The sequence below is a fragment of the Adiantum capillus-veneris genome, chromosome 21, assembly GCF_014529385.1.
Source record: "Adiantum capillus-veneris isolate H3 chromosome 21, ASM1452938v2, whole genome shotgun sequence".
NCBI lineage: Eukaryota > Viridiplantae > Streptophyta > Polypodiopsida > Polypodiales > Pteridaceae > Adiantum > Adiantum capillus-veneris.
Genome location: NC_140951.1, coordinates 34,638 through 57,799, shown reverse-complemented (window position 1 = coordinate 57,799; position 23,162 = coordinate 34,638). Strand labels below are relative to the sequence as shown.

Here is a 23,162-nt window from a genome sequence, read left to right as displayed (position 1 = left end):
TAATAAAACACCGCAAATATGCATACCTAACAAATCTTGTGAGCATATAATTGAATCATACGCATACAAAATGAGATAGAGAGCGAGAGAGAGTAGAAGAGCACGTGCAGATGCACCTCCTAGAGCGGAGTGCTACACTAGCACCGCAAGAGAGGAGAGGGAAGAGAAGAGAAGAGTAACACAAGCGCTAGGTGCAATCTCTCCCCATACAAGAGTGAGCATTTTTCTCTTGCACATATTTATTTATAGATTTCTTGAATGCTCAAAGTGATTACATGTTGGTCGGTCAAACATAAATGGCCATAGCTCATAAAAGAGCACTTGAATAATGAAATATAAATAAGATGTTCTTTTACATAGCTCATAGCTTAGTCATTCCTTTTCCACCTGTCAGTTGTACTAAATATTAAAATATCAATTTCCATTATATACCTCTTCGTTAGAAAGCAATTGTCCTCAGTTGTTGCGAAGATAGGTTTCTACAAATCATACTTGTCAAAAAAAACAATGTTAGAATTTTATTGCAAGAATATCATGTATTGAAAGAAACATTCAGAAACTTAAACAATTTACTTATGCCTGTCGTCATCCACATACTACCTATTCTAGTGTCCCATACCACTAGAATAAGCAATATTTTTCATACTCTGATGAATCAGGATATCATTGGTCACACCCATCATTCAATGAATCAATTCTCATCAATATCAAGTTCAATTGCATAAAATATATTGCGATAAGAAATCATTGTATACCAATTCCAAATCCAAAATATAAATCTAAATCCAAATATTTGCCAACATATACCGAGTAACAAAATCATATTAAAGACAGTGGTGGCCAGCCATTGCAGCATGATCGCGTGAATGGTGTTGCCTCAATTGACGAATCTACACCAATGATATGTGTTGCCTCATTCGGAAAATTCACACTAATGCTACCTAAATTGGTGGATCTGCATTTAGTTCCTTTAAACTAATGAATTTATAATATGTTGGTGTGCTCTATACAATGGAGGATCTGTACTTGTGCTGACTAAATCGACGGATATGCACGGAATACTGGAGTTGCCTAAATCGGAGAATCTACACCAAGATGAGCATTTTACACACTGCCTAAATCGGTGAATTTGTCTGCACGTGACCAATAGACTAGACAAGGCATAAAAGACAAAACATTTACTATCTATATAGAGTATTCTAACCCAACTTACCACCCATAAAATCCTAGTGTAGAAATCACGTATAAAGACATGCCAAAATTTATAGGTCACTGATTCTTGACATGCTTAGGTCTAAGGCGTAGCTCATCCCGTCATGTTTGCAATGACATATAACAATCACTAAATGGATGCATGGTTGGAGAGAAAAACTCCCCTGAAGCTCATGGAAGAGCTCTTCGCGAAGAGACCATAATCGTGTGCTTGGCATTGAAGTTTAGCTCTCGTCGTTGCTAACACAATGGTGACGTCGCATTCACAATGTAGCCACCATAGAGCATGTAGGGAGAAGAAGAAGACCCGACTCTTTCTCAACACACAACTCGTAGTCACGTATACTTAGTGGAGCTCAAAAGTTGATTCAGTCAAAAGTTGTATTAGGTTTACAAAAATTGACTTTTGTACCTCAACCTTGGAGGTCCTAACTCTCCAAGATTTCCTCCTACCATCTACTGTGTGGTTAGAGATTCTACACACTTACTAAATTACAATCTAGAAACTCAATTGAGTCCCAAAATATACAACGAGTTTGTCAGAGTAAGTATTACAAAAATTGGGCTCTTCCAATGTGTTAGCCGTAGCCATCAACTTTCCCCCCCTCCGCATTCATGTCATCCCTACCATGACGGGTCTTGATGTCTTGACTTGTAAGAATTCTCAGCCTTGGAGTCAATGGGATCCCTGGGGATTTAGCAACTTCAAGTATGACTCGTACCTTATGTTGCCTGAGGTGACTGTAGGGCCAAATATTTTGATGTCATAAATAAAGAAGCAGGTGTAAAAGGCTTTCTCAAAGGTTTGCATGTGGTAGATTGATAAGAAAATTAGACTTTGGTAGAACATATGTAACACCTTCGAGGATGGTTGTTTTGACAAATCAAATGTCATTGTGTTGACAGTGTCTCTTGTTGACAGTAAGGTTGAGTCCATAGCTTTGGACGGTGCAAACACTTCAATGCATGCCAAGAGGGTCTTGCATATCTTCCTGATCATCAAACACGTCAAGTCAAGGGAGCCAGTGAAAATCTTAGTGGTGCCCTTCAGGGTTTTCACCATATAAGATACGCTTATTCTCTCTCCTTCCTTGGGTGGTGGCATCGATGGGTAATTGAGCCAGGTGGGATATTTCTTCAAGATTCTGGTGTTGTTTTCCCACGTGCATACACGAGGGACTGGGAAAAATAGAGTGTCATCCCTGATGTTTTTTGGAGCTTCTACCAAGTACTTTAGAAATCTGGGGTACTTGAGGAGCCACGCTTTTCTCCATTTTGGTTGCGAGTCCACTATCTTGTTTACAGTTTTTTAATCTTTGACATCTCCCTCATAAACTGGCTTTTTTGCTTTTGCTTTGACTCTTTTCTTTATCTCACCATAACTTCACACTTTACGAGAGGGTAGGGGAGTGAAGGTTGCATCCATTCCTTCCTAAGCACATTTGTGGCGAGCCCTTGGACTCCTACTAATTGGATCATTCTCTCGCTTCTTCCATTCCAAGGCTGCCTTGTGGTCTTCAGCTATAGATTGTTCAATTAGAGTTTGGAGGCATGTCTCCTCCTCTGTAGTTAAAGGTTGTTCTCCCTCTGCCTGTGTACGTACCTGTTCTTCTAGGTGTTGTAGGTCTTTTGCACATTCAAGAACCTCCAAAGGATCATCTCTTGTGTTAATGCCAAGGTCATTGGGCCCTGAATTTGTTTTTGATATCCTTGATTCGGCCACTTCTTTTGTAGTTCTGTTATTTGTTGTTGATCAAGTCTATCTTTTTCTGTAGCTAATTCTGCTTGATCAACCAATAGCTCTTGCAAACTTCCCAACTGGAGTTGGAGCTATTCATTTTCTTTGCGGAGTTCTTGGTGTTGAGCCATCATTCTCTCCTCTGCGGCTAGGGACCCTTCTAACATATGCACTCTATGTCTTTTTTCTAGCCGTAATTCCTTTTGTAGAGCAGTGCCTTGTGCTTCCAAAGCTTGTATAGCTTGGCTATCTACTCCTGCAACTGCTCGTGAAGCCCTTGGGGTTGCTCTGAGTCTCTACATTTTCAAGTCTTGGAGCTCTAATTTGGATTTTAGCTCCAGCACTTCATCTTTTGCTGCTTCCAGCTCATCCTCCACTATTTCTTTTTCTTCCTGCAGACTCTTTACTTTGCATGAAACCTCCACAATTTGCAGTGTCAGATTATCTCGTTCTCTTTTGGCCTCTCTTAGTGTCTTACTGAGAGTATCAAGATCTTGTTCTACTTCATCAGCTTTATGGGTAATTGTTTGGATCATGTTTGTGTGGTAATCATGTTCTATTTGCATATTGTCTTCCCTTCAGCCAGTGTTAGAGACAGGGTTCTGATTTTGTTCAGTACTTGATATGCGGCTCTCACATCCTCTTCGTTTGATGCAACAAGGCTTCTTGTTGATGGTCTTAGGATCGGGCCTAAAAAGAAAACTTGGTGTCCCGTACTCAACATTACTCTGCTTGAGGTTCTTTTGATCTATTAGCTCTCACCTGTTCTTTAGGAATCTCCTCCATTGCTTTCTTTTTTGTGGCAACCCATGGTGGGGTTGGATAGTCTACCTCATAAGCCTCTGTCGATGTGTATTCTGCTTGAAGTAGGTCTTCATAAGTGTTCCTTTTTGCATTTTCCTTGTCTTTTGGTGATGGCACTGCCTCTTCAGTCTTTTCTAGTGTGTGTTGTGGCTGGGATGTAGAGGGCTTTGGACTTGGAGGATGAGTAGAGGAGCCTGGTGGTGAAGGTGGTGGAGTTTCACTTTTTGTATGCTCATCTTCTTTGCCTTTCTTGACTTGAGAATGTGGTTTTTCTTTCCGCTGCCTCCTGATATCTTGTACCTCCTCCATTGTGAAGGGCTCTAAGTTTTTTTTGTTCGATCACCTTTTCAGATTCTTCATAGGCTCAGATGTAATGATCGAACTGATCCTCCAGCGGTCTTGAGGAGCTTCCTCCTATCTTTGATGGGTCTGGTACCCAATACTCCTCAAAGTCTTTGAGTGCCCGTTCTACCTTGAATTGCTCAATCAACCTCTCGATCTGAGTGGCCTTTTGGTTGTGTGTCTCTTTGGGTCTTGATTCTTTTGTCGTCACCATCTTCCCCTGTCTACTAGGTCTTTGAATGTCTAATTGGGTTTCTTATGAGAGTAGACCTTGACTTCATCTCTTCTTTATCTAATGTAGCCACCCTTATTATGGAGCCCTAGTGCATCTGCTATGATTTGAGGTGTAATCACCACCTCTGTCTTCTGTCCATCCAAAGCAGTAATCACTACCTTGCCATCTTTCTGGATTGAGGACACTAGCTTGTAGACTCTTTACACATCTACACCCGCTGGTGGTGATGTGAAGCAGTTGTACAAATAAGTTCTTTTTATCTAGGTGAGTGTTTCTTCTTTGTTTGCATACTCCAAAATTTCTCGTGGATTCATTGGAATATCCACAGTGTTTCCTTGAAGGTTTCTGAAGTTTCCTTGATACACCGTCAGCCCTTCTCTTTCTAGTGCTATCTTGTCTACCCAAGCTTTGGCTAGCTTGAGCATCTATTTTGGTAGTATATAAGGCTCACTGGATGCAATAATGTCCTTCAAGGACAACCTCTTCTTCTTTGTTGGTGATCGATTGGCGTCCATTGTTCCTGCGAATTCTCCAAGTGTAAAAATTAGCGTAATTCTCTAGATCTTGTGTTATTACAGTTTCTAGCTTTCCAGATAACTTCAAAGTTGAAGTACAAGCAAATTAAGGCGGCCTAAGGGTGCTATGCATGTGGAAAAAAGTGCATTTTGGGTGCGGGTGCATATTACTCACCAAGATTTTCTCCTACCATCTACTATGGGGTTAGATATTTTGCATACTTACTAAATTACAATCTGGAAACGCAATCAAGTCCGGAAAGAATTACAACGTGTTTGTCCGAATAAGTATTACAAAAATTGGTCTCTTCCAGTGTGTTAGCCGTAGCCGTCAACAGTTGTACAACTTAATGACAATTCATCTCAATAGAAATTGCATTTAGTGTAAGCAGAAAACACAATGTTAGGGATGGTTAATTTTCACAAGTCATAAGAGAATGCACATAAGCAAAAAATATCTTTAAAAAAAAATAAAAATCCAATGGGTTATCCTTGTTGCAAACTCCTTCACCATATTACTCAAGTACATTGCAGTATGAGAAAATGAGAGATGGTTTATAATGACAAGATCTTAAGGCAAGGAAAATTAAAATGCTTCAGAAAACATTGAGAAAAAAAAAACATACCTAGGGTGCAAAAATGTTTCTCAAAGACAAAGCACTGACTGTGAATAGTTGTTAAATTCAACAATAATTTAATCGCACACTCAATACAGTAACATTTTATACGCTATTAAGAAGACAGTATTTGAAACCAATCACCTATTAAATGAATCCTATGACACACATTGCGTACCCTGTTTGAAAGGTGTGTTCTTGATATAATCCGTTGCTAACCCAGGATATGCATGAAGACCTTCTAGATATGGGAGTAAATTCATGAGGAGCACATTGTCGTTGCTCGCTCCATCGTAACTCCTTACTGTGACAAGCGTATGTGGTGGGTTTTCAATTGCCTTCTCAGGATTGTCATCTACTAGAATGGTGTCTGGAGGGTCCTTGATGTATGAGGCTACCAATTGAGATCTAAAGTTCTTCAAAAACACCAAATTGAATTTTGGATGCTTGCCTTCGTAGTGCCTCTCTTCACAATGTCCTTGATGCAGACAAAACTTGAAAAATGTCTCACCATACCCAGCCTCTTTGTATTTACTCTTAATTAAATTGATAATGGGGGTCAGATTTTTCTCTTGCATGGAGCTCCAAATCCCTACATCGAATAGCTCAAACACCACTTTCAGCAATCGCAATATCCCTGGTCGCAATGACACACCCATTCGGCCTACATTTAGAATATTTGCAGCGTGGGAAGGAGCACTTTCCCACCGTCACCGTTTCAATAGGACACTGTTAACATCGAAAACCATGAGTTTCCTTTTCGCATGGCAAGAAGGAAGTGTGCCTGTGCCTTCACGACGATCAATTACCAAATGGATCTTACTTAGCATCATATAAGGAGGGATACATAATTCAGTCTTTCACACTAATCGAGGAAGAAAGACACTTACCATTACATAGATGTTTCAATTCTTCCATTGACTCTTGTCGATCTAGCAACAGTACATGTCGACCCATTCGTAGCCCCGGACGTTCCAGAAGACCGCAACCAACATACATTTGTAGTACTACATTACCCTCCTCTGTATAGAAAGAGAGTAGCTTCTCGTGTAAAGTTGGACTTCTCTCCATGCCCCTTGAAGAGATATCATCATTCTAAATGTATGTCTGGAAATTTAGATAAGCAGATACAATGGAGGTGAAATTTTTGAAAACTCACGGCATACCTCGCCAAGGACAGCCATCCGTTTTGAGTTTCCAATGACTGGCGTTGTAGTAATCAAACATAACGTCCGAATCAGGCTTTCGATTCAATCTGTAGGAACCAATTTTGCGGAATACAACGATTTCCAAGCATCGCATCTGTGGGACTTAAGACTCATAATGAGGAAGGAATCTATCACAGACTAATTTTCCAAAGAAAGCAAGTAGTTTTACCTACCGTAACACCACCATGGAGGCTGAATGGAGTAGCACACACGACGATAGTTGTATGGTCAAGATAGTACCCATTTTGATTTGCTAGGCTCGATAATACCCATGCATGTTCTCGACGACATATCAACACTAGATTTCCCTTCTCATCAAGATACTCCCTGGCAATACCAAAAACCTTTTCGATTTGATTTATTATGAAATGGTTCCATTTGGGGATATTGGGTGATGTTATCCCGACGACGCTTGTGTTGGTTGGTAGATGACAAAATATTGCATCGCAACCTACATTTGTTGTCCCGCCTCGCACCCGAAAGCTTCGCGTAGCATACCAGAGCTATGTGCCATTGAATTATGCGCTTCATCATGAGGTGGAGTGTTGCATTGCACCATGAAATCTAGATATAACAAGCAGGTAAGTGACTGTATTTTAAATACTTAAAGATATCGTCTCTTTGTTGCTACACACTTGCCCACCTCCAACAAGAAGAGCAGGCTCCCCGCGATGACCAGTCTCTACTACAGTAGACAATCCTGTTGAAACTTCGGTTATTGTGACGTTCGCATCATCTGCATCCACCCACTACAATAAATACATTGCTTACTGCACAACACATACCACAATCAATCATTCCATACTTACGAGGTAGACAGGTAATTGTTGCAATTTCATTAGAGCGTATGGCATCCTGCAATCCTTCACTTTCAGTGGTCGCCTGGCGGTGTAAATGAGCAGGCTCTATATTAATTCCAATCTCTGTGCACTGTCGTTGTGCCTGCTCATGTGCCTCGTCATGCGAAGGAAGAACATGAGGCTCTGAAATGGAATGAGATGTTGGTGGAGCTTGTTCAGGCTCTAGGAAATGACTATGAGCTTGGTTTTTTAGGCTTCTAGGTGTTAATAGGTTCTCTCCCATTGATTGTGTGTCTCCCTCTTGATGTGCTTTCGGACTTGATGTACTTACCTTGTTTAGAGGCATTGGAGTATCTCTGTCCATTACTTGACCTTTACCCTTCTTCGCGTTGCTCCCCTGTCGAGAGCATATAAATTACGCGAGTACTATTAGTTCAACCTTTCCATTTAAGCAACTTCATCCTCTCTTTTGTCATCTTCTTCACTTGAGTTGTTCGCAATAGGGACCTTGTCCTTTGATGGGGCTGGTACCTCAGATTGTGTAGTGCCCTCTGCATTGGCTTTCACTGGCTTTTGCACTACTTTCACTTTGGTGACTTCTTTCTTTGTGATAGCACCTTCCTTTTTCAAAGGAATTCTACCCTTTTTCTTTGGGGGCTCCCAGCTAGGGTCCTCTTCTTTATGTGCTCGTGTGACCTGCTTGCTTTCAACGACTTCACTTGCTTGATCTGCACTTCTTTTCTTGACACCCGTCGACTACTTGGCCGTAGGCAAATAATTATTAGGCTAGGTTACTAGCAAACAACGATTAATTTCATGAGTAAATACTGCAATAAGCTCCGGTGGCTTACCTCTGCAACAAGAGTCTTTGGAGGAGGCTTTGAAATGCTTGGTTTGGGCATAGCACCCAATGCTATGCTAGTGGCTCTTGGAGCGACAGGTACTGAACCCTTGCCTCCAAAGGATACAGTTCGTTGCCCTTTTGCCTGGACACAAAATGTTCGATGTTTCTTTCAAAAGAGAGCATGTAAGACTGAATAAAATTTAGAGGTCTCATTACCAATTCTCTTATCGGCCACGCCACAACTGTACCCACTGCTGCACCTAAGGTGCACACATCATCGTCAATGGATGGAACATGTGGCAACATGAGACCGGGATCTAATGCCGATTGGACGGCTACTCCCAACGTGCCTCTAGGAAACTCTCTTCCATGTAGATTTTTGTGGGTTAGAGACTGTATCATAATTCCTTTCCCAACTTCCTTGCCTTTGCTTAAGAGCACCACGTGCTCATTCTTGCTAAAAGACAAATTTTTCGTAGCCATCTGTTTTTCGCAAGAAATTGAAATTGTCATCAATGCACAAATGCTATGAAGATGGTAAGCTATATATTAACTATACTAGATTGCATGTGAATAATGAATCTCAAAAAAATAGAATGCTTCGGCATTTGTTCAAAGTCTGACCTGTACAGCCGAATGTGGAAAGAATGTCCTCTAGATTTTGTTTTCTCCAATACTGCAACACCTTCAACAAAGTAAAGTGGGTTTTGTTTAGTCTTACATCAACATAAAGAGAGAGAGAGAGAGAGAGAGAGAGAGAGATAGATAGATAGATAGATAGATAGATAGTTCTATTATCGTCCTTGGAGGTCAAATATGACCTATGGGACCAAATGAACATGTCACGTGGTGTGAGTGGAGTTCATAAGTGACTCTCGATGCTCAAAAATGGCTGAAATGAGCGTCACAATAGAGAGTCCACATCGTGGTTGGGAGAGGAAGGTATGTAGGGAGAGATCATGGCTGAATATATGGGGAAAAGAGGACCTAATGTGGTCAAAAGCTGAGCACTCAAGTAGTGTGTAGTACTCACTCTCTCGCACTTGACGAGGGCATAAGCTGCAAAGTTGATGACACTCCTCGCCAGTGCCCCAACGTCCTGTCTCGCAGCGTAGAGAATGGGAGCTAAGACTAATGGAGGCAATGGTGCGGATCGCACTCAACAGGATGGGCTCAAGGATGTAGGAATGGGTTCGGTTACCTCGTTCCGAGAAGAAGAGAGATTTGTAGTTTGGGGCAACGTGTGTGGTGTAATGGCTGAAGCGAGAACCTCCAGATTTCTCCCAAGCCATGATACATTGGCGTTGTAAGAAGGCCTCATTAACTTGGGAGTCGATCGACGCATCCTTGACCAAGTGACATGCATCCCATCTTCCAAACCATTTCTTCATATCAAGCATCCACCCCGAACTTAGTATTTTGCTCTTGCATGTCTTTTGAACCATTTGACTTGCTTCATATGCGATTCTAGGAAGTCAATGCAAAGGGCTACGTTGTGTCTTACGCATGTACTCCACAACCCTTTGCATGCCCAAGACCTCAATGGGAAGCAATCCGGACTCAAGAAGTAAGAGCATGTAGGGTGTTTGTGTCTTGACTTGGAGAAAGTTGGTGAGAAAACGCTTTTGGACATTCTCAAACTCTTTCCAAGTAGACTTCCCGATGCTTCCACCCCACACCTCCACTCCATAAAGAAGCACCGGTGTCACCAATGTGTCAAAGAGGTACTTTTTGAGAGCCCAACACTTGATCTCTCCTGCATTGCACATGTTCTCAAATGCATAATAGGCCCTCTTTCCGGCTTCCAAGCGACGCATTGCACAATCCTTCCATTTATGATTGGATGGAACCTCAAGGCCAAGGTACTTGAAGTGATCTACCACTTCAAGTTTCTCATTGTTATATACAATGCATGGATTTTCATCATTGAGGGTCTTTACAAGCATAACCTTGGTTTTGGATCCATTCACGATCAGCCCACTATGTAGGCAAAAGCGTTCCAAGACACTCATAAGCTTTTGTGCATCTTCTAAGGTATGTGCCAAGAGCACTACATCATCGGCATAAAGCAAAAGCATGATCACCGCATTTCCAATCTTAACCTCTTCTATGCCTTCTTGCTGCATAAAGTCAAGAACCATGCATTCCAATTCATCAATAAGTAGCCCAAAGGGTTGGGGAAAGTGGGCATCCTTGTTTGACACCAATAATGCTTGCAAAAAATTCTGAAATTCCATCTCCCATACGTAATCGACATATCACTTTTTGGTAGATGCGAAAGACTGCATGCATAAATTCTCTCGGCACTTGAAGGCTTTGCATACGTCTCCAAAGATTTCCTTGCGGTACCATGTCAAAAGCTTTCTTGAAATCCACAAAGCAACAATACAACTTTTTTCCTTTCAATCGAGACGCTTCCATAAGAACTCGAAGAGTGACAAGGTGATCAATAGTGCTATGATGCTTTCGAAAACCTGCTTGGCCAAGTGCACGTTTGCCATTCTTTTCAGCCCATTCACTTATCTTCATCTCCATGATACATCCAAATAACTTTGCCATTAAAGAACCAACCATTATAGTGCGATAGTTGTTCACATTGTTTACATCTCCTCCTTTGTGCAAAGGTTTGATCCAATTTGCACTCCAATCATGAGGCATGCCATACTGAAGTGCAAGGTTAAACATATCGCATATCTAATATCGTGTTTTCTTGCTTGTCCATTTAATCATTTCAGCCTTGACACCTTGAAGGTCACCTGCCTTGCGAGTAGCAAGTTTCTCAAGCGCGCGGCATACATCTTCAATGGTAAAGAAGGGAGACATAAACTGAAGGGAGCTACAACACTCCATCTCATCAACATTGGGTTGCTCATAGAGATTCTTACAATGCATATACATATCCTCAAGAGTCAAGTCACCAAAGCTCTCAACGCGCTTACCTTTTAGATTTTGCCAAAACTTGCCACATGCATGTGCTTTCTCTTGTGCTAAAAGAAGTTGTTTTTTGACTTCCCACCTTCTCCTCTTCTTTTGAACAAGTGCTTTGTATGTGTGTGAACACTCCAAGTAAACTTCCTTGTCTTTGATTGCATCCAATCTTAGCAAGTGTTTTCGGGCTTGACTACATTCCATGTCAAACCATTTCTTCTTGGTGCTACCTTTCTTAGACCTTTTGCAAGACATGTGTTTCACAGAAAAGCATTCCTTCGCACAAGAGAAAATTACTTCTTTGAAAACTTTCCACTTGCATTCTAATGTTGGGCTCTCTTGATGCTCTATCATGCTTAACATTTGGTCCACCATATCAGCATATATAAGTGCTCGTTTGAAGTCTAGACGTAGGTACAAGTGATTCACATCATGATTGGAGGCTACATGCTCGGGCCGTTTACCACACTTGAGGTCAATACATAACATCCTATGATCCGATTCCGGATTCCATTCACCAAGTGTAAAGCTTTGTATGCATTCTAGAGTGGCTTCCGAGAACAACATATAGTCAATCACGCTAGCACCGTTGTGCTTTCTACATGTAAAGTCATTGGTGCCTTGCCATAGAGATACACCATTTGCAATGAGCATTCCGGTACTATTTCACATATGTAGAAGTGACTTTCCATAGTGATCCACTTCTTTTGCATCATTAGAACTTCGATTATACATGTATGAGTCATCCATTCTTCTTGAGACATGTGGCATGTCTACTTGTTGTGTGTCGTGTTGTAGCATATTTGTGCGAGCATTCATGTCTCCAAAAACAATGACTTCACCTTGATCCTTGTAATGAGCAATGTCTTCCTCTAGTTCAACAAAGGGCTGATCTCTATCCATATTCAAGCAAGCATAAAAGTTGGAGTCATAGTGAGGAATGTAGCAACCGGCCACAAACATGACTTGACCATTTGGTGGGCTGATTTTCAGCCATAAGTAGCGTTTATACTTATCTTCTTTGACAATGGAAACATCTTTCAAACCCTTTTTGGTCATACATGCTACGCCTCCTTGGCCTCTTCGTTGCTTTGCATTTTTGGCCCACATCAAAGAATGCACATCGTATTTGTCAAATCCAAGAATTCGTTGTGCATCATGCTCCCATGTTTCGACAAGAAGTATCACATCGGAGTCATTGGTAAGCTCATCAATGCCAATTCCCGCATTCCATGGATACCCGTTACAATTCCAAAAGCTTATTCGCAAGCGTGAGTTGGTCTCATAGATCATGTGTCCCTATTTGTTGGGTGGACTTGCATCCTCCTTAAGTGGCTTTTCTTCTTGAGGTGATACCTTAAATTTCTTGCTTCTTTCCTCATATGCTTTGCGACGTACATTTTGTTGCATAATAGTGCAATCCTCATATACATTACAACCTGTTCCTTTGAGGTAGATCCAACCATTGTCAAGGATGATCTTTCTCTTTACCTCATCAGCCATGGTACATACAATAGGTCTTTCTCTCGAGCGAGGGACTCCTTGTTTTCCAACTCGATGTGCACCATAAGCCATGATTCCTGACATGCCAAAGTGTGTAGCAAAAAACTCTTCAATAGCAACTGCAAGAGATTGGGGTGTTTCCATGCTTTCCTCCTTGATTCCACGAATGACGATGTTCTTTGAGCGTTTTTGTCGTTCGTGCAATTCTTGAGTGTCCACATTCTCTACATTCTTTGCTTGGACAACGGCTTGCGTGATAGGAGATGTAGAAACCACATTATCCTTACATATATCAGCCCATGATTTGGATGCATTTCTCATCTCACATACATCATGTCATATTGTATCTATTGTTTCCTCTTTCAATACATGATCACTCTCAACTTTGCTCAAGCGCTCTTTCAATACATTCATGTCAACAAGAGAGTGTTTACATTCTTGAACTTCATTCTCAAGATGCATCAAGCGTGTTGTTTGCATTTCAAGAACCTTCTTGAGGTGCTCATTCTCCACAACGAGAACTCTTAAAGTACCATTCTCCATTGCAAGTGCGCGCAACTCTTCACCTTGTTTGTTGACGGTTTCTTGTAACGAGATCAAGTAAGCCATGATCATTGCTTCCGTTGTTGTAGATGATGTGGTTGAATTAGCATCCAAATTCCTTGGAGATTTTGCATCATTCTCCATGGCGAGTGTGGCTTTTCCACCCTTGCGAGTTTTGTCTGACATTGCCTTCAAGTCGGCAACAAAAACGCAAAGTTTTGACAGTTTTTTCAGTTCTGAGATGCTGTTACAGCAAAGCCTTCTATTACACAGAAAAAATATGTCTTTACATCAATGCGCAGAGGGCTTCGTGCTCTTCAATTGAGGCTATAGATCACCTAAATCGGAGTTCGGATGAGCAAGTTATGGTCAAAAGAGTGAACTGCTGTCTACTAAGTCAAAAAACGGCTGAGAGAGAGATAGAGAGAGGGAGATAGATAGATAGATAGATAGATTGTATTATCGTCCACGGAGGTCAAATATGACCTATGGGACCCAAAGCAAAACATTACAAACGTGGGGGGTTTTGGGGATACATCTCAGTTAAGGATTGAGGGTCCAAAAAGAAGGTGAGAGATAATAAGATGAATAAAATCTATGCAGAAAGGGGTGTGAAAGGAGTGGGTTTGGGAGTGCGAAACTCTTGAATAATGGCTTTACCTCTTCGGTAGACTGCCCATTTCCCTGCTGCGTGCGCTTCTCGCACCTTTTGTAGTTCTACTTTCTTTTGCTTGAGTTGTGCAGGTGTAAGATCTTCTGCAAACCATATTTTGGTGTCCTTGAGAAGCCTTGATTGCTCAAGAAATTGGATTCGGTCCGCCTTGGTTTTGAAGGTGTAGATTGCATGATTGGTGCGAGGTTCGTGTGTAAGAGAAGTGAGGGTTGCCGGATCACACTGTACCATGGGGATTGCGGATTGGATGCGGGCAAATGACTCGTGACTGAGGTCTCCCTCCCCTTTCCAATCGCTTGGGAGCCCTCCAATGCGAACATTGAGGGCGATTTCCTCTTGCCGTTGCTGTTCACGTAATGTGGAGGCCACGCGATCTTCGAGCCTGTGAGAGATTACCTCTTGTATTTGAGTTTTGACCTCCTTTGTGACGGTCGTCTCTACTTCTTCTTTTGCCTTCGTCAGCTTGATTTCGATCTGCTTCAACTCCTCCTCCTTACGATTCTCTATTGTGGAAAGCCGAGCTTCGAAAACTGTAAGCCTTTGTTTCAGCTTGTCATTCTCTTTACGAAGGTTTTCGACTTCGTCTTGGAGGCGGGTGATGTTGTCTGCCTTGGGAGGTGTTGCTACGACTCCAGCGAAGCTGAGCTTACCTTGGGACGAGGCCCGGGTAGCCATGGATGCCAAGGGTGAGTTGCTTGGGACCTTCTCGAATCAGTCTCCTTCTCGAGACAGTCACCTTAGGTCGGGGTTAAGGCCGACTTTCTTGTGGTTGAGGTCGGAAGGCAAGGGTGAGAATCACCTTCACTCACACAGACCCTTAGGTAAAAGGTTAAGGCGGTTCGGTTCATAAGGTGAGGTAAGGCGGGTTGCCGAATGCGAAATGGAGCAGGGCACCACCGAGCAGAACTACCTGACGGGGGCGGAATTGGGCAAGGCAGGTTGTTGAGAAGGTTGACAGAGGCGGAATCGGGCAAGGTCGCAGATGACCACGCAGGGCCAGGTCGCGCAGGAAGCCGAGACCAGGCCGCGCAGGGTGAGCCGGGACCAGGCCGGTTCGATCTGAGTTGGGAGGGAGGGGGCGAGCTAGGGCTTGATTCCCCCCATAGAGCAGCCCCTCGCCCAGGGGGAGGCTGAGGAGGAAGAAGAGAGAAACGGCTAGGTCGAACACACACACACACACAGAGAGAGAGAGAGAGAGAGAGAGAGAGAGAGAGAGAGAGAGAGAGAGAGAGAGAGAGAGAGAGAGAGAGAGAGAGAGAGAGAGAGAGAGAGAGAGAGAGAGAGAGAGAGAGAGAGAGAGAGAGAGAGAGGAAGAGGACAGGGAGAGAGAGAGAGAGAGAGAGGAGGTCAGAGAGAGAGAGAGAGATAGAGAGGATGGCCGACGGAGAGGACAGGGATGGAGATATGGAGAGAGAAAAGTAGAGGGTGAGGGAGGATGGCCAACAGAGTACAGGGATGGAGATAGAGAACTAGGAGGAAAGGTGAGGGAGAGCAAGAGGAAGAAAAAAAATTGGTGGGAGGGATATGGGAGGAAGGAAGAGGAGAGAGGTGGAGAGGATGAGGGATAGAGAGAGGATAGCTAAGAGGGGAGGAGATGGTGAGAAGGTAGGGGGTATAGAAGTAAGAGGATGGGATGAGGTGGTAAAGAGGGAGGAGGAGGAAAGAAGGGAGGACCATACCTGTCTGGAGCAACAACATAAAATGGTCCTCTCAATCTTTACTCTTCTTTTTATACTATAGAGAGGGGAGAGAGAGACACACATATAAAACACACTCACACAGACACACAATAAAGGCGAACATGCTTTGCTGCAAATTCAAACAGCAGCAAGCGCCGATCTCGATCAACACACTCTGGTCGTGAGGGGTATACATAAGGATACATTTCACAAGGGTTATACCAAAAATACGCCAAAAACACGAAAACAAACTGCCGACACACTTAAGAGCATTATCACATGGAATCTCTGACAACAGTATAATCACCATCACCACTTCCAGGAATATGGTGAGCATATGGGCATTCCTTAGCTCGCCTAGCACACCTTCCACGAGTAAATCTCTGCATAATTGTGCCCATACAAATTACACCCTGCTTGCCCACCATGCAAGCACAGCCAGATTGAAGGCTAGAGAGTCTCTCTCTCTCTCTCTCTCTCTCTCTCTCTCTCACGGTATAATGACCTTATAAAATTACCAAACCTCAAAATAAAAAAGCAGCGCCATATTTGACACACACACACACACACACACACACACACACACACACACACACACACACAGAGAGAGAGAGAGAGAGAGAGAGATGGCCCTTGTCGGCTAAGCACGCTGACTGAACATAAGCTAGCACCTTGTCGGCTTAGCACGCTGACTGATCTCTTGCCTGCCCCTTGATGAACACACTGGCCCTTGTCGACTGAGGCGGCAATACATGCCAGGCTTGACTGCTGCCCAATTCACGCCATGCTTATGACTGAACATAAGCAACTACTGAGGCCGCTTTAATGAACATAAGCTGCCCCATGCTTTTTACTAAAACGGTAGAGGCGCCAATCAGGACCGTATTTATTTATTTATCCATGGCTCTCGAAGCGCCAATCTCCTTACTCTACAGATTCCATGGCTCTTGCAGTTGTGGGCATGGTAGCAATGGTGGGCTTGATCACGCCCATGTGTGCGCAGTTGCATAAGAGAGTGCAAAACAGGCTCTTCAAGCTCTACTTACTTGATGATGAAAGAGAGGAAAATGAGCTTGACTAAGACGGAAACAAACTGTTGCTCTTGCAGTCGTGGGCATGGTAGCAATGGTGGGCTTGATCACGCCACTAACAAGGCAAGGCTGCAAAACAAGGCAAGGCTGCTAAAAAAATCGCTTACAGATTAGCCTCAATTGGGGGCTGCCTGTTGCCGCGCGAGGTGTACTTGTCCCCCTTGTCATCGACCTCTTGTCCCCCTTGCCTGCTGCCTACTGCTTGCTGCCGTCTACCTCTTGTCCCCCTTGTCGGCTAAGGCCGTTTTTGGACAGCAGTCGCCACGCCTTGCCAGTTCAAGAGAGGACCACTTGGCGGGAGAGAGAGAGAGAGAGAGAGAGAGAGAGAGAGAGAGAGAGAGAGAGAGAGAGAGAGAGAGAGAGAGAGAGAGAGAGAGAGAGAGAGAGAGAGAGAGAGAGAGAGAGAGAGAGAGAGAGAGAGAGAGAGAGAGAGAGAGAGAGAGAGCTTACCGGTGCGTGAGCAGTTGCAGGAATTGTTGGCTTTTTTAAAAAACAAAGGGATCAATAGCGATATTGCTCCCTCTATTTTTGACTTAAAACAGGCAAAAAAAAGGGAGCAATAGCGATATCGCTATTGCTCCCTTTTTTTTAAACTTAAAAATTGGCCAAAAAATTCACTTTAACGAGGCAAAAATCCCCAAAGTTCAAGACTACATCATCTTTATTCCCTGTTGACAATTGAGATTGTTTTTTGCGATCATGTCTAAAATTAATGAAGCAATTCATCTTCAAAGCCTACGTAATCCTACGTAAGATCCACTTTTAGCTCGACTTAAAAAAGGCAAAAAAAAAATCATATTTTTGACTTTTAAAATGCTAAAAGATCATGTCCACAATTGACATCGGTTTTTGCGATCATGTCTAAAATTTTAGGAGCAATTGATCTTCAAAGCCTACGTAATCCTACGTAAGCTCCACTTTTAGCAAAACTTTAAAAAGGCCAAAAAATTTCATTTTTTGACTTTTAAAATGCCAAAAGTTCAGGTTTTTCTACTCTTTTCCCTGTGGACAATTGAGTTCGGTTTTTGCGATAATGTCTAAAATTAATGAAGCAATTCATCTTCAAAGCCTATGTAATCCTACGTAAGCTCCACTTATAGCTCGACTTAAACGATGGCCAAAAAAATTCATTATTTTTTACTTTTAAAAGTCCAGAAGTTCAAGATTTTCTACTCTTTACTCCCTTTTGACAATTGAGATCGGTTTTTGAGATCTTAGCCTGCAGTTAAATTACCTCACAAAAAGGAAATCATGTCTAAAATTAATGAAGCAATTCATCTTCAAAGCCTACATAATCAACTAAAATTCTAGTTTTATCATCTTGTATTGATAGACATTCGGCCTTCTTATGAAAACCTACAAGTTTTATCATCTTGTATTGATAGACATTCGGCCTTCTTATGAAAACCTACAAGTTTTATCATCTTGTATTGATAGACATTCGGCCTTCTTATGAAAACCTACAAGTTTTACCATCTTTGATCATCTTTTAGGGGACGTAGGTTCTTACCCATTGCAGCTCGACACTGAAAGCTCCATGTGTTACAATAGTACCACCACAGCCTTGGAGCAACATCAACGTGCAGCATCAATGAGCGCGCAATCCTTCTAGAGTTTTGACATGTTTAATGGAAGCTACTACCCAACAAGAGCCCAAAGATGAGGGAAGGTTGCATGAACAAGATACCGTACCTTCACTATGTGCATGTGTGTGTGTGAGGGAGAGAGAGATTAACAAGAAACAAAAAAGTGTGTGTGTTTGTGTGTGTGTGTGTGTGTGTGTGTGTGTGTGTGTGTGTGTGTGAGAGAGAGAGAGAGATAGAGAGAGAGAGAGAGAGGACCGAGTTTTAACGTGGTATGAACAGAGTCCTCTTGTTTTTTTTTGCTTGTGACCATTTCAAACTCTACCCTCCCTACTCTCAATATTTCACTTGTATCAAGGAGTTATATAAAAAGATGGCTCAATACAGCTTACCATTTTTTTCCATCTTTCCTCCTCCACCTCTCTACTTACCTTCACTCACCATCTCTACTCCTCTACCTCTCTACTTAGCATCACTCACATCCCTCATTTCTACTCCAACCTCTCTCTCAGCTCTACTCCAACCTCACCCTCCCTTAACTATCTATACAAACCTCTATCAACTCTACCTCAATTCTCTCCTCCAACCTCTCTCTCTCTCTCTTGACTATCTATAACATCCTCTATCTACTCTAGCCCATTTCTCTATCATCTTTCCCTCCAACTGTCCCTCCCTTAACTACATCCACATGCCTCTCTCTCAGTTGTACTTACATCCCGTGCTCAGGACACCTTCACTACTATCTCTTGCTCTTTCCTCTATCTCCTCTTCTCATCCTCTCCTCCTATCCCTCACTTTGCCAACACATTCCTCCCACCTCTCTCTCTCTCTCTATCTATCTCTCTATGGAAAGCTCTCATTTCATCGTTCACGTGGGTGGTGTGGGGGTTGGAAAACCACACCACCTATCATCGGAAGGATCTTTGTTGGTTCTATCTGGAGCTGACATAAATGCACTAGCTGGTTATAATGTGTTTGCCCTAGCAAAATCTGTTGAAGGTGAACCGTCAACATTTCCTTTGCAAAATGCAGGAAAAGGTAATAGCTCTCCTCTTTATGTTTTGGATGCTAAAGTTTCCACGGAGTATGTTGCATTCTTGGATTCCCTTGTGAAAGCTACTACAACACTACAATCTATCGAAATACTATTGCTTTCTTCTGATGAAGGGAAAGAAGACTTTCACTTTGACCCCACCAACAAAACACCCAAAAATGTGGTGGTCGACCTAGACTCCCCACTACAAGAGGGATGTAAGAAGGACCGGGCACCGATTGGTGATTCCTTTAGCATAGTGGAGCTAGCGTTAAATCCCAATATGAGATCTCCGAAGTTGAAGACCTTGATTGCAACATCGGAATGGGAGTGGGTGGAAGAAATTCCATCAAGCTACAATGGAAACATGGTCTTTGAATTTCCACCTCAGCCTAGTATCGAGAGGTCAGCTATGGATGGAATGGAGCAATCAGTGGATGGACATGTGTGGACAAAACCAACAACCACAAACATCAAATTTCCAGCAACTATAAGGAAAAGCTATTGCGGAGGTGATTTCAAATGTGTGTTTGCAGAGTGCTCGCAAGTGTTATCTACAGGAAAACCCAACCGTTCGTCTTGGACAGGTATTCATTATTCTTTTTTTTCATGTACAAGGGAAGAGTGTCAAAATCACAATTGTAGGCATGGAATAACAGGTAAACTAATTGAGAGACCAATGCTAAATGGTGACTTGCAAAAGTATGGAACCTTGAAGTGCTTCTATTGTCAACATGTGCCTGCTATTCGAAAAACCTGCGATCTGCCAAGTATACTACATAATGCCAACCGGCAAATGCTATTCTCGAGCCATGGTGCACCAAGGCTTCCATGACCATGATGTCAAACTAGGTTCATCCAAAAGTACCATTGCAAGGATGAAGTCTTTGGTGGTTGAGGCCGTTGATTCTCTTGGCATCCAAGCTGGGCCGAGAAAAATCCAAATGGAGGTGGTTAAGCTTATTTCCCAATCTGTCCTTCAACCTTCTTCAGGTGAATGCACTTCGCTTGGACAAGTAGAGTTGTCAGCTCTACTTCAAGAAATATTTCCTCTTTTTAAAAGCCAAAGGTATGGGAAATGTATTTTAATATACTTTATAAACTTAGAGTCTTATATATTTCTAAACTTTCATGATGTTCTACATAGAATTAAGAACTGGGTGCATAAATTTCATGGGGAGTCGAGTGCTCGTGGAGAGGAGTCATTGATAATTGACTTAAAGAGACGCTTGACATTTGTGTTTATCCATGGAATGCTTTTTCCCGGTCAATCTAATAGAGAGGAGGATAGATGTTTTGTATTCAAGATGTCGACAATAGGTCCTGGCTCAGGCATAGATCTTGTCAATAGAATGCGAAGAACTGGAAATGGAGATCTAAAAAGAGTGTGGGTTTGCTTTGATCACATTAGACGGGTAGAAGGCTGGACAACCATGGCAGCCCATGTTTACGATCCAAGTTTTAATTTAATTCTTTTAATTTTATGTTCAATACATCCTACAACCTATTCTAGAACAAATTCTAGAATACTAAACACATATTGACATACTTAAATGTTAATGTGGCTTTGTGTTGATGTTCAGTGTCCAAGAATTAATGAAAATTTCCATATGTGAGATTAAAGAAGAGGACACTACAGCACAGATGATATTTTGGCAACAAATGATCATCGTGCTAGAGCGCAATGGGGTGCCTCCACCAGATTTTGTTGGCTTTATGGCAGATGAAGCCCAAGCAAACTGGAATGCAGTGCGCACAATTTTCAATGGAGGTCCGGATATGGTGATGAAAGGTAGGGAGAGATCATGCCTTTTCCATTGGGAACAAAGTCTAGGGATCCACACCACAAAATATGTTCTCAATGCATTTCAAGACGAGCACAAACGACTGTGTCGACTATGGTGGTGCGCGCGTAGCAGTGAAGATGCATAGGCCCAATATCGGTTCATTCGAGCTTGGTGGGCAATAGGAAAGGTGGCAGATGGGAATCTAGGCCCAATGGAGTGCTGGTTGAGTTGGTGGCATGTGAGGTACCCTCATTGGAGGAAGGAAATTGTTGGTGTAAGTTTTCAAATTTATTCTACAATAGTTTGTAGGATGTCCATTTAATTAGACCCTTCATGATATCAAAGAAGTAAATTTATTTATTTTTTTGTAGGCTTTAGATGACTATTGCATCGAGGTCGTCCCTCGAACAAATCTCTCAGAGTCACGTCACGCTTCATGGCTAGCAGGCGAAGGTCATAAGCCTAAAATTTCTTTGTACGATGCAACAGTTTCGGATATTGGGAACACTCTTCTTCAACAATCCAAAAGAATGGCATATACAGAGGGTAAGTATATAGGAAGCGGACCAAGCATAAGCAAGATGAGAGACAAGGCAGATTCACGACAATTTCACACACCTACTCCATCACAGAGTAGCCGTGCTGTGAACGATGCAATTAGAGGAACTGATCTTCCAAAGGTGCCAGAGTTTTTTGGAGACCGGGTTACAATGACAAGGCGACACAATACATTCGGCAATGTTATAGGCGAGGAGGCAAATAGTTCACACAGGCCAGAGTATGTCACTCAAAATGTTGCTCGACAAAGAAAGGCTTGAAAGTTGTCATTTGGAGATGCATCACAGGTAATCCAAGATCACTATATGGATGAGGAGAATGAAGGGGTGACAATTAGGGCCATCGAGGTTGACATAAATGACACCATGTGGGCAATCCGCAGGTGAAAACCGAGGTCTAAGTTCACTTGCCAAGGAAAAATCAAAGGAGGAAAGTGCAAGAAAAAGGTGAATTTATGCAAAGAGGGAACAGCGGCACCAAGTTTCTTGGGGAAACCCAATTGGGAGGGGCGTAACAATGAGACATGGGTATGGTTTTGTAGTGATGATGTCAAACATGTGTGGGATGTTTGTCCATATATTGTAATGCGGCCTCCAAGGCCTCCACTTGAGTGGCCAGTGGCACATGGCACGAACTTAACAACGCATGAAGTAAAGTCTTTGCAGCTAGCGGGGTTTCATATTGCAACAGAAACTATGGAAGTTCAAGGGCAAAGGCGTGCCGACAAGTATAGGACAGGTGTTTCTGAAGAGGCATCGAAAAGGATCGACAGTGCTTTAGGACTAGAAATGGTCATCGAACAAGTGGAAATGGTAATGATCGGTAAGCATGAAGTCTTCATTGCAGTAACACCAAACTCGAAGTTACGTGGTGAGAAATATCGAGTCACAGTAGCTAGGAATCCTAGTTGTACTTGCAGAGACTTCCAAAGTAGGTCAGGGGAAGGAATGACATATGTGGCTTGCAAACACTTGTATTATATCTACTTGAGAGTGTTTGGAATGGACATAAACAACAACATGTTCATCCATCAGTCTAGTCCGGCTGATAACAAGCTCAAAACTTTACTGAGTGCAAAAAGACTGTTGTAATAATGTAGCATTTGTTGTGCTATCACATTTACCTTGAGTTGTGCAAATGATGATATTTTGTTTTGAGTTTTCAACAAAATGAATTCTTTCATTGTTGTCTTTTGATATGCAGTTAGTGAATGTGTGATGAGAGAGAGAGCGAGAGAGAGAGAGAGAGAGAGAGAGAGAGAGAGAGAGAGAGAGAGAGAGAGAGAGAGAGAGAGAGAGAGAGAGAGAGAGAGAGAGAGAGAGAGGGTAGAGATAGACAAGTGAGAGAGAAGGAGAGATTAAATCAAGAAAATAAAGAAAGAGACAGATTGATAGAGAGAAGAGAGAGAGAGATAGAGAGAGAGATAGATAGATAGAGAGAGAGAGAAAGGGTAGAGATAGACAAGTGAG

General features: G+C 42.5%; 2 protein-coding genes and 1 pseudogene across 2 annotated transcripts; 2 read left to right on the top strand and 1 right to left on the bottom strand.

Annotated features, from left to right (window-relative positions):
• Positions 1–13,832: 13,832 nt before the first annotated feature.
• On the bottom strand, positions 13,833–14,637 carry LOC147430434 (uncharacterized). Its single transcript, XM_086494524.1, is given in 2 exon segments — positions 13,833–14,015; positions 14,017–14,637. Coding segments are annotated over 2 exon segments (804 nt in total).
• A 4,523-nt stretch (positions 14,638–19,160) lies between these two features.
• LOC147430433 (uncharacterized) lies at positions 19,161–20,183 on the top strand. Its single transcript, XM_086494523.1, has 2 exons — positions 19,161–19,935; positions 20,008–20,183. The coding sequence occupies exons 1-2, from the start codon at positions 19,161–19,163 to the stop codon at positions 20,181–20,183; spliced, it is 951 nt and encodes a 316-aa protein (XP_086350649.1).
• Positions 20,184–20,226: 43 nt separating this feature from the next.
• On the top strand, positions 20,227–22,850 carry LOC147430432 (uncharacterized; annotated as a pseudogene).
• The last annotated feature ends 312 nt before the right edge of the window (positions 22,851–23,162 follow it).

Excerpts from the sequence above, each read along its gene's own strand:
- LOC147430433 (XM_086494523.1), top strand. The coding sequence starts at position 19,161 with ATGGAAAGCTCTCATTTCATCGTTCACGTGGGTGGTGTGGGGGTTGGA. Across the intron at positions 19,936-20,007 it reads CAACCGTTCGTCTTGGACAG|GTAAACTAATTGAGAGACCA; the intron begins GTATTCATTATT and ends ATGGAATAACAG.